This window comes from Micromys minutus, assembly GCF_963924665.1.
Source record: "Micromys minutus genome assembly, chromosome: 32".
In the NCBI taxonomy this organism is placed as follows: Eukaryota; Metazoa; Chordata; class Mammalia; order Rodentia; family Muridae; genus Micromys; species Micromys minutus.
In genome coordinates, this window is record NC_137967.1 from 14,265,558 (window position 1) to 14,277,117 (window position 11,560).

At 46.5% G+C, this 11,560-nt stretch overlaps 1 protein-coding gene across 1 annotated transcript; it reads left to right on the forward strand.

Moving 5' to 3' along the window:
- Positions 1-2,403: 2,403 nt before the first annotated feature.
- COX6B1 (cytochrome c oxidase subunit 6B1) lies at positions 2,404-11,057 on the forward strand. The gene is made up of 4 exons (XM_080908911.1): positions 2,404-2,505; positions 3,891-4,004; positions 4,755-4,855; positions 10,870-11,057. The coding sequence occupies exons 2-4, from the start codon at positions 3,899-3,901 to the stop codon at positions 10,921-10,923; spliced, it is 261 nt and encodes an 86-aa protein (XP_080765037.1). The 5' UTR covers positions 2,404-2,505; positions 3,891-3,898; the 3' UTR covers positions 10,924-11,057.
- Positions 11,058-11,560: the final 503 nt, after the last annotated feature.

An 11,560-nucleotide genomic window follows, 5' to 3' on the forward strand; every position in this document is an offset into this window, starting at 1 on the left:
AGACATCCTTAGGGCAGAGGGTGCATACTGTGGAACAGAGAGGCTGAGATGCAGGAAATGGACCTACTATAATAATGGAGGCTGAAGGACCTGAAGTGCATGCAGCAAAGGAGGTTCTGGAGGGCTCGAGAGATGGCTCAGCGGTTAGAGCACTGACTGCTCCTCCAGAGGTCCTGAGTTCAATTCCCAGCAACCACATGTTGACTCACAACCATCTGTAATGGGATCTGATGCCCTCTTCTGGTGTGTCTGAAAACAGCTACAGTGTACTTATATATAATAAATAAGTAAATCTTTTTTTAAAAGGAGGTTCTGGAAATATATTAAAGCCAGAAATAAACTGGGTTGCTTGACAGGTCTGGATGGGTATATGAACAACTTTTTAAATTCCATGCTAAGAATAATACGGTAGCCACATTCCCAAGGGAACTCTTTCTGTCAGACCCAACATTTAATTCCTAAAGTTTCCTCCAACCAATAGAGGACTCTTAACTGCCTGAGTGTGTGAATTGTGGTTTCTGGGGTGTAAGAATAGTCATGAGCGGGAAGTGGTGTCTGGTACACTGACGGATGAGACTCTAAGGTAGACCAATACACTTTCTACCTTCTAACAAAGCTCTGAGGACCTAAAAAGGTAAGAAGTGCCTTTTCTTCTTTTGGAGCAGGGTTTATCTGTGGAGCCCTGGCTGTCCTGGAACTCACTCTGTAGAGCAGGCTGGCCTTATACTCAGACACTTCTGGCTACATTTACCAAGTGCTGGGATTAAAGGCATGTGCCACCACTGCCCAGCTAGCTGTTCTTGTCAACTGAAGTATGACGATCCAGAATACAGGTTTTGTGCTTAAAAATCCACCCTAAAAAAGAACTTGGTGCTACACCAAGATCCCAAGCATCTAAGGTAATTGCTGGAGAGCCAATAAAACTTTCTACTAATTTAAACCCATGCTTGAGCAATCTTCTCTGGTGGATGCCCCACAACACGTGAACATTGGGCCGTGGTGGTTCAGGCCTTCAATCCCAACATTTGGAAGACAGAGGTAGGTGAATATAAATTCAAATTTGAGGCCAGCATGGTCTACAGAGTGATTTCTAGAACAGCCATAGATAGATAGACAGGCAGATAGATAGATAGATAGATAAGATAGATAGATAGATAGATTTAGATGTGATAAAGAGAGGTAGGTAGGTAGACAGACAGACAGACAGACAGATAGGTAGTTTCTAGGGCTACACAGAGAACCCCTGTGTGGACTTCTGGATGGCTACCTTGATTATCAACTTGACTATATCTGGAATGAACTACAATCCAGAAACATAGGGCACACTTGTGAACCAGATTTGAGGCAGGAAGACAACATGCCTTTAATCTGGACCTTAAGGCTGGAAGATATCTGGGCCTGGATAGCTCAATTGGTAGAGCATCAGACTTTTAATCTGAGGGTTTAGTTCAAGTCCCTGTTCCAGGCACTTGAGCTTACTTTACTGAGTTCAATTCCCAGCAACCACATGATGGCTCACAACCATCTGTAGTAGGATCTGATGCCCTCTTGTGGTATGTCTGAAGATAGCACCAGTGTACTCATATGACTAAAATGAATAAATCTTTAAAAAAAAAAAAAAAAAAAAAAAAGCCTGGAAAACACAGGCTTTTGATCCCGATCTTGAGATGGGATGACTAGTTTTTGATTCCGATCTTGAGGCACACCTTTAATCTGAGCCATAACTTCTGCTGGAAGTTTATGTAAGGACAACGGATGAAGGAACGGGTACTCGCTTTGCCAGCACATCCTTTGGAGCCTACTTCTTCAGGATTCCAGCTGAAACACCCACCCTCGAGGGACAGGGCAATTCACCACATTGCTCCCCACTATGATGATAATAGGCAAAATATGAAACTGTAAACCAGCTCTTAATTAAATGTTTTCCTCTTAAGGGTTGCCGTGGTCATGTTGTCTCTTCACAGCAATAAAACACAAACTAAGATACCCTACCTCGAAAAACCAAATAAACAAACATAAATAACTTTCGAATCAAGGCATAGGGTAAACACTTGTTACCCTAGCACTCCGGAATCTGTGATCAAAAAGTTCGAGGTCGGTCTGAGCTATATAGCAAAGAAAGTCCTGTCTCAAAACACAAATTATCTGGGACATCTTCCCATTCCCACTCTGCAGACAGTCTCACGCTGTCTTCTTCATCTGGAAAGGACAGGCAGGTGACAATAACCCATAACTGAACATCGGGAACCTTTTAAGAACAAAGCAAATTCCCGAAGGACCAGCAACAATAAACAGGAATTTAGCTCAATAGGAGGTCGGGCCAGTTTAGAAGAGGGAGTGGCCAGAGCGGCTCCTGGGCACGCCTCCCGGGGCCACTCTAGCAGTTCGGAGGACTCAGTTCGACTCCTCTCAGCTTCCGGCCAATCGGAATTCCTCTTCCTGTCTGACATTGGCGTCTTTGCTAAGGGTCACATTGAAGTAACGCTGCTCCGGGTCAGTCTTTAGGTGAGTGTAAAGGGTCGGGATCCTGGGGGAACCTTGTCCGTGGCAGAGAAGCGTCCCGAGGCTTCCCTGACGTCGGAAAGAAACTTCCGGGTGTCCCCGGCCGGGGTTTCTGGAGCTGGCCATTATAGCGGCCTTTCTCCGTGATGCTGGGTCGCTTCAGTCTCTAGTACTCCATTCTCCAGCCCTACGAGCTAGGGCCTGCCATTAGCCCCTTTGACAGCGCTGGGGCTGGAGTGTGAAGCTCCTTATCCGCGTCTGTAAGGCAGTTAGGATTTAGACCCAGTAAGTTATATTGTGGTGCTTTTTGAGCCGTGGGCTCACAGGCGTGGCCACCCAAAGGCCGAAGCGTGACGCCTAGACTCGATCCTTTCCCCTCAGCATCTTTGGTCAACTCTCAAAAGTCGAGATACTGTCCAAAATTCTTAATCCCCTATTCCCACCCTTCCTCCCGAATGAACCTGTTCCACCGCCCAAGTACCCCACTTCTTTGGACCACTTCAATTCACACTGGCTTTCGCACCTCCATGACGTCAAGGCCCCTCAGATGTTGTAGAATAGAGACAGTTTCTCTCAGGTTTGGTGATATTGACTGTGTCATCTCCTTGGACATACTGTGGGTAGTAAATAAAATTCAAGGAGCTAAAAGGGTTTGAGTGGTTAAGGGGGAGTTGCATGGTGGTTTTATTAACCCCAAATCGAATCAAATTGCAATATTTACTTCCATTAGGAATGTAGCAGCAACTTCAATAGATTTGGTAACATGGGACTTTGTCAGCTGTGAAAATCACAGATGTCTGACACATGCTAGTTGCAAGGGTCACAGATCTTTACTCATGTACCTCCGATTGTACTTGAAAAATCCTTTGAGCTTTTTTTTGGGGGTGGTGGGGGAGTCATCTTAGGCAATTCTGCCACGCATTTGGGCATATTCTGAGAAAAAATTGAGTTCATTGGACCCCTGATGAGTGTGTGACACCTTCTGGTGTCACCAGAAAATCCTTGTAGTGTTTTTGATGGTGATGGATGAAGTATCATCACTGGTTGCTGTATGACCTTGGGAAGTCATTTAGACACCCTGTCCCTTGTGTAGACAACAGAGGTAGTGATACCTTTTACATGGGGTAGGTATGTATTATGTGCTGTGCACATGGTACACATTTTACCAGGGAGACCTCTGTCCAACCCTGCTGTGGCTTCTGCCCTGGGATATGTGGATTTTCCCTGCCCTTCATTTCTCCGTGTCTGTTGAGGAGGAGGTGATAGCTTATTCACATTTAACTCATTCGTCTGCTCTGGGCTTCTTCCCCTGGGCCTCATTGGTCTGACATCCCCATGCCCAGGCACCTCCAGATGGTTGCCAACGTCCCCACTCTGTTTGCTTCCAGGAGTCAGGATGGCTGAAGACATCAAGACTAAAATCAAGAACTACAAAACTGCTCCCTTTGACAGCCGCTTCCCAAACCAGAACCAGACCAGGAACTGCTGGCAGAACTACCTGGGTGAGCATAGTCCCGGGGTGGGTCTCGCCTGGGCCTCCCGTGCACCTCTTACCTCATAAGGGAAGTCGGGAAACAGGGACCTATGCATTCCAGCCTGGTTTCCAGACCTCTGGACATACCCTCTGGAGGGCCCAGACCCCTCAAACTAGCTGTCAAGGTCATAAACTTTGGTCTCAACAATATGTATTTTTTAAGAATTATAGAGAAAAATGTATACGTATTCTCTGTGTGCATACACGCAACAGAAGAGTAAATACAACACGTAAACCGTTGATTCAGACATGTCTCCTGCAGTCACAATCCATGGATAAAAGTAGATGTTGCCAGTAGCCTGTTCTTGGCTTACTTTCTGTCAGCTCTTAAACACAGTCCCCTTTCTTGTCTCCTTGCTAGAGACAGGACACCTCGAATTGAAGGTGGTCACATTTGGGGCCCCTTGAAAAAGAAATAACAACAACAACAAAAAAAAACCCACTGGTACCCTGTCCTTTCTTCCTGAAACACCTTCCCCTCCCTTAGCCCTGTCTGGACTTACATAATTCCAGTGTATGCCCCTCATATTTTGCTATCGTTCCTAGCTCCAGAATGTTGTATCTAACTGCCTAGGTCAGGGGTATATAGCTCGTTTTGGTGTACTTGTAAGTTTGCACTCCCTCCGTATGCATAACTGATCACAAAGCAAAAGGTATTTATGGATTTTCCTCAAAAATGCACTTGTTAGGGTTGACCCCGAACCCCTGTTCTTCACAGACTTCCACCGTTGTGAGAAGGCGATGACCGCGAAGCGGGGTGACGTCTCCGTGTGTGAGTGGTACCGGCGTGTGTACAAGTCCCTCTGCCCCGTGTCATGGGTATGTGCCTCCCAGTGGGACCTCGGGGTGCTCAGGTGGGAACCTAGCAGAGAAGATGGGGACTAGTGAGAATTCATCTCCAGGGACCAAGGTCGGGCCAGCTATGGAGTGTCACTGGTACTTCCTCAGGTAGCGCCCTCAGCCTAGGACCACCCTCCTGGATCTTCCTTGCCCACACACTGAAGAAACACAGACTTGGGCTGGGCAGTAGTAGCCCTTGCCTTTAAATCTCAGCACTCTTGGGAGGCAGATGCAGACAGATCTCTGTGAGTTCAGAGCCAACTTGGTCCACAGAGCTAGTTCCAGGACAGCCAGGGTTACAGAACGAAACCCTATCTCCAGAGGGGAGAGAGACAGACAGAGATAGAGAGATATGACTCTATCCTGGCTCGTTTCACTATGAGCATGTGTAAATTGCACATAAACTGGGGGAACAGAGCACCAGTGAGGTTAAGAGCATTTCCTGTTCATAATGACCCAAGTCCGGTTCCCAGCACCCACATCTGTAACAACTGCCCATAACTCTAGTGCCTATAACCCATGTCCTCTTGTGAAATCCAAGGACACTGTACTCATGTGTAGTTACCCATACATAGATACACATGCATACATAATTAAAAAGAGAACCTCTTTTTAGAGATTTATTTATTTTCTTTATTTATGAGTACACTGTAGCTGTCTTCAGATACACCAGAAGAGGGCATCAGATCCCATTCCAGATGGTTGTGAGCCACCATGTGGTTGTTGGGAATTGAACTCAGGACCTCTGGAAGAGCAGTCAGTGCTCTTAACTGCTGAACCATCTCCATCCCTCATCCCACATTTTTTTTATAGGACAGGGTTTTTCTCTGTGTGTAGTGCTGGCTGTCCTGGAGCTAGCTGTGTAGACTGTGCTGACCTCAAATTCAGAGATCCACCTGTCTCTGCCTCCTGAGTGCTGAGATTAAAGACCACCACTGCCTGGCCAAAATCTTCCTTGTTTTTAAAGTAGAGAATAAGGGCAAGGGAGACGGCTCAGTGGTTAAAAACTGATTGCTCCTCCAGATTGCTAGTTCCAGGACATCATGTGCTATACAGAGAACCCCTGTCTCAAAACACTGTGGGGGAGGGGGGACACCACCGACCTAAAACATGTGTCTTAGAATCAATGTGATATTTAATTTGGTGTGATGTTAGCACACCTAGCACTCAGATCATGGTGGGCTATTTGACAACCCTTTTTTTAAAGTTTTGTGTGTGTGTGTGTAGCACCCATATATGTGCTAGTGCCTGTGGCAGTAAGTAGAGGGTTTTGGTGTGTAACTGGAGTTACATATGGTTATGAACCACCACGTGGATACTAGGAACAGACTCTAGGTCCTCGGCAAGAGCAACAGATATGCTTAATTGGTGAGTCTTTTCTTCAGCCCCTAGATACTCTGCTCTGTGATTTGCTTTGATCTTGGGGTGGTGGTTGCCAGACAGAGTCTTAAGTGGCTTAGAGTGCCCTCAAAGTTGCTCTGTGCTCAAGAATGACCTTGAACTACTGAGATTCTGCCTCAGCCTCTTGATAGCTGGGGTGACAGGCTGGGGTGACAGGCACAGGCCACACCGTCTGAAGCAGTGCTCGGATGGACCCCATGCTCTGCCTGCTAGGCAAGCAGTCTACCCACTTGGCAACATCCCTAGCTGCCACTGGGGCTTGCTCCCCCTCCCCCACATACTTCCCCCAACTATGTTACAGAAGTTTCAAAGCTGTATTTTTAAATAATACATAAATCTTCTAATCTTATTTCTTTTGATGACCATATTTAAAGTACTGTAGTCCTACTTTTTTTTTTTTTTAAGATTTATTTATTTATTTTATATATGAGTACATACACTGTCGCTGTCCTCAGACGCACCAGAAGAGGGCATCGGATCCCATTACAGATGGTTGTGAGCCACCATGTGGTTGCTGGGAATTGAACTCGGGACCTCTGGAAGAGCAGTCAGTGCTCTTAACTGCTGAGCCATCTCTCCAGCCCCCGAAGTCGTACTTTATTTTACCCTATATGTCTGAACTCTCAGCCATCTCTGTGTCTCCAGCTTCTGTGGGTGTTTGTTTGTTTTCCAGACAGGGTTTCTCTGTGTGGCCCTGGCTGTTCTGGAACTCACTTTAGACCAGGCTGGCCTCGAACTCAGAGATCCTCCTACCTCTTGAGTGTTGGAGTTAAAGGTGTGTGCCATCACCACCTGACTGTGTTTTTGCTTCTTAAAATAGTTTATGGTTATATGTTGAGGTGTGTGCATTTGAGTGTGGTGCCTGTGGAGGCCAGAGGGAGTGGAGTTACAGTGAGTCTCCTGCTGTGGGTTCTAAGAATGACCTCTGCTCTTAATGTGCTCCTAACCCAGTCATCTTTCCAGCCCCGTCTGGAAAATATTGTTTTTGTTTTTTTTTCAAGAGTTGTGTATTTGTTTTATATATCTGGGAGCACACTGTCACTATCTTCAGACACACCAGGAGAGGGCATCAAACCCCATTACAGATGGTTGTGAGCCACCATGTGGTTGCTGGGATTTGAACTCAGGACCTTTGGTAGAGCAGTCAGTGCTCTTAACCACTGAGCCATCTCTCCAGCCCCAGTTTGTTGTTATTTAAGGTTCTTAACTTTTAATTCTATGTATGCGTGTGCTGGGGTGAGTGCAGGCTCCTGAGGTGGCCAGAAGAGCTGAGCCTACAGGCATTATAAGCAGTTTGACATGGGTGCTGGGAAGTGAACTCCAGTCCTCTGCATACGGAACAGCAAGCGTTCTTAAGTGCTGAGCCGTCTCCCCAGACCTCTGTGCGTGTGAGTGTTTAAGATGTTTCTAATCTCAGTGCTTGTGTTTGTCGGGGCAAAGGCCAGTGCCTGTACTCAGCATTTGAGTCAGTTTGTCCAGCCATCTTTTGTTTTCCCTAATAGGAAACATTTACTTTCCTAAAAACAAACAGAGGTAGTTGCGCCTCATCCTAGTTTTTGTTGACATTAGTGTCTTGAGACAGCCCCGTGTATGTTTAAACTCGCCAGATCGCTGGAGCTGACCTTTAACCTCCCATCATTTGTCTCTACTTCCTAAGTCCTGGGGTTTGGGGTTTGTTTGTTTGATTGGGTTTTTCATTTGTTTTAGATTTTTAAAAATTTATTTTTGGGTATGAATGTTTTGCCTGCATTATGTACATGTACCAACTGGATGCCTAGTGCCCATAAAGGTCAAAAAATGCATTGCATCCCATGGGAATGGCGTTAACACTGTTTTGGTGCTGGAATCAAACCTGGATCCTCTGCAAAAACAGCAAATGTTCTTAACCACTGATCATCTTTCGGCTCCCTTGGTATACATTGCATGGCCATTTAAATGACTAATTTTTGGAAAGATTTATTTTTATTTTTATGTGGTTGGTGTTTGGCCAGTTTGTATGTCTGTGGACCATGTGAATGTAGTGCCCTCAGGGACCAGAAGAGGGCAGGAGATCCCCTAGAAATGGAGTCACAGATGGTTATCTGTGCCCATATCCCTGCTGGGAATTGGCTGTGAAAACAGCCAGAGCTCTTTAATACTGAGCCCTCTCTCCAGCTCTTAACTAAAGAATAAAAACAGATAAATAAAAACCTAGGGCTGGAGAGGTGGCTCAGTGGTTAAGAGCACTGGCTGCTCCTCTAGAGGTCCTGAGTTCAAATCCCAGCAACCACATGGTGGCTCACAACCATTTGTAATGGGATCTGATGTCCTCTTCTGGTGTGTCTGAAGACAGGTACAGTGTACTTATATATAATAAATAAATAAATAAATCTTAAAAAGAAAAAACAAGTTATGCTGTGGGTAGTGACACAGACCTTAGGAGGCAGACATGGATCTCCCTGTTTGAGGCCAGCATGGTCTATAGAGTGAGTTTCATGACAGCCAGGGCTAAGTAGAGAGATCTTTTCTTAATAAAATGACACATATCCCCCCGCCCCCTCCCCAAATAAAAACCTTGATGGTAAAGCCCCGTGACTAATGAGCTAAGAGTTAGCTGTGACCAATGAAGTCAGTCTGGGATGCAGATGAAACCGGCCATGGGAGGACACGGCCTGTGTGCACCCCCACTACAGAAGTGCTCTTTGTACCCTGTACTTGCTGCAGACATGACAGAGCTTGCTGCTGGCTTGTGGTGGGCCAGTGGGTTTTCTGACAGAGTTGAGGTGTGTAGGCTGGTCTAGTCCCTGTGGTGAGATTCAGGCTCCATTGTCAATGCTTTTATCTGCGCAGTCAACCTCACTGATAGATGTGAGAGCTCAGAAGGGCTCAGTGATAACTGCCAAGTCGGATGACCTGAGTTGGGTCCCCAGGACCCACGTGGTAGAAGGAGAACAGCTTCTCTAGTTGTCCTGTCTTTGTCTCTCTCTTTCACACACACCACACACACACACACATTCATAAATGTAATAAAGACAGATCACTTCCAACTAGATAGGTTCACCAAATGATATTAATTCATGGGGATGTTCATAGTTTGATGTGGGCCTTCCCACCGGCATCTGTGATGAACACTGACATCCCTCTGTGTGGCATCTTTTGATACTGGACCATACAAGCTGGTTGGTTATTCATCTGTGCTGGGTAATCGACCAGCCTCGTTCTCTATAAACGCTTAGCGTCTTGGATAGGCTTACTGCTACGGTGATGAAACACCGCGACCAAAGGCAGATCAGGAAAGGAACTCAAGCAGGGCAGGAACCTGGGTTGGGGGAGGCTGATGCCGAGGCCACGGATGGGTGCTGCTTGCTGCCTCTTTGCTCGGGCTTGTTGAGCCTGCTTTCTTATAGAACCCAGGGTGACCAGGCCAGGGGCAGCCTCACAGGGAGCTGGGCCCTCCCACAGCTATCACTAGTTAAGAGAAGGCCTCACAGCCAGATCTTATGGAGGCATTTTCTTTTTGTTGTTTGATTGGTTGGTTGGTTTTCGAGACAAGGTTTTTGTCTTAGTTCCGGCTGATGCAGACCAGACAGACTGGCCTAGAACTCAGGGAGATCCTCCTGCCTTTGTCTCCTGAGTACTGGGAGCAAAGACATACAGCACTATAACTGCTGTGGAGGTGTTGTCTTAATTAAGGTTCCTTCCCCTCAGGTGACTTTAACTTGTGTCAAATTGACATAAAACTATCCAGCACACCTAGGGGTTTTTTGTTTGTTTTAATCTGTTCTGACAAGCAACATAACTGTGTTAATTGTGGTTTTCAAAACAGGGTTTATCTGGCCTGTAGACCAGGCTGTCCTTGAACTCACAGAGCTCCACCTGCCTCTGCCTGCTAAATGCTGGGATTAAACTCAGACACTACCATTGCCCAGCACATAAGTAAGTCTTTAAAAATACTGTTGTGGTGTTCAGCACTCGGGAGGCAGAGGTCTAAGAGAGAAACCCTGTCTTGAAAAACCAACACACAGGCTGGAGAGATGGCTCAGTGGTTAAGAGCACTGACTGCTCTTCCAGAGGTCCTGAGTTCAAATCCCAGCAACCACATGGTGGCTCACAACCATCTGTAATGGATCTGATGTTCTCTTCTGGTGTGTCTGAAGACAGCCACAGTGTACTCATATAAATAAAATAAATAAATCTTTAAAAAAAATAAGAAAAACCAACACACACGCGCGCGCGCGCGCGCATGCGCGTACATTGTTGTATTATGTGTGGGTATGTACCTGTGAATGCAGATATCCAAGGAGAGCAGAAGATTTCAGATCACTTGGCTCTGGATTACATGTAGCCATTACCTCCTCGCTGTGAGTGCTGGGAGCCAACGCAGGTTCTCTGCAAGGACAGTCACAGTTACCTGTGTGTTTCCTGCCTTCCGTGGACTGTCAGGTCATACAGGGCAGTGATTTTGTCTTTTTGGGTCACTTGATTCTCCGGGACAGTGTGGTCACAGGAGGCACCTGTGGTCACCTGTTGGCCACATGCACTTGTGGTTAAAGTGGGAAACGAGACGTCCGTTGTGTTGGCGCAGGGGGAGTGACACCAGTTGTCTTTTACAGGTCTCAGCCTGGGATGACCGCATAGCAGAAGGCACATTTCCTGGGAAGATCTGACCTGGCTCTGCCCACCTCTCCTCTGTTCTTTGACCTCTTCCCCGGATAAAAAAGGGGGACCTCGGTATATGATGGTCCCTACCCTGGGACCCTGAATCATGATGCAACTACTAATAAAAAGTCACCGGAAAAGATTCACAGTGTGTTTATAGGACAGCTGGACAAGAAGCCAGGGTACCCTGGCCTAGAAGGGGCCTCATAGTGGTAATCTTTGTTTTTAAAGATTTACTATTTTATGTGTGTGTGTGTGTGCACATGGATGAGTGCCTGAAGGAACCAGAGAGAGTTGGGCTTGAGTTCAGGGAACCAAATTCCAGTCCTCTGCAGGAACAGCAAGTGTTTTGCTGTTTAATGGCAATGCCTGTGTGTGTGTTTGTGTGTGTGTGTGTGTGTGTGTGTGTGTGTGTGTGTGTGTGTGTACAGAGTACATGCAGTTCCTGCAGAGGCTGCTAGAGGGCATCAGATACCTTGGGTCTGGAGCTACACCCTGTTGTTTGTTGCCATTTTTACTTTGTGAACTTTGACCACCTGTATGGCAGTCAGTGGAGCGGACGGTCACACAAAATAGCCCTAAGTCTCTGGTGTGCTAAAATGAACACTGTTTCCCCTTATAGTGTCCGCACACACTCAGGACTGG

What these genes read in the sequence shown, in the direction of transcription:
- COX6B1 (XM_080908911.1), top strand. Translation starts at nt 3,899, where the DNA reads ATGGCTGAAGACATCAAGACTAAAATCAAGAACTACAAAACTGCTCCC. An exon ending in CTGCTGGCAGAACTACCTGG is followed by an intron (nt 4,005 to 4,754) that starts GTGAGCATAGTC and finishes TGTTCTTCACAG; the next exon opens with ACTTCCACCGTTGTGAGAAG. An exon ending in CCCTCTGCCCCGTGTCATGG is followed by an intron (nt 4,856 to 10,869) that starts GTATGTGCCTCC and finishes TGTCTTTTACAG; the next exon opens with GTCTCAGCCTGGGATGACCG.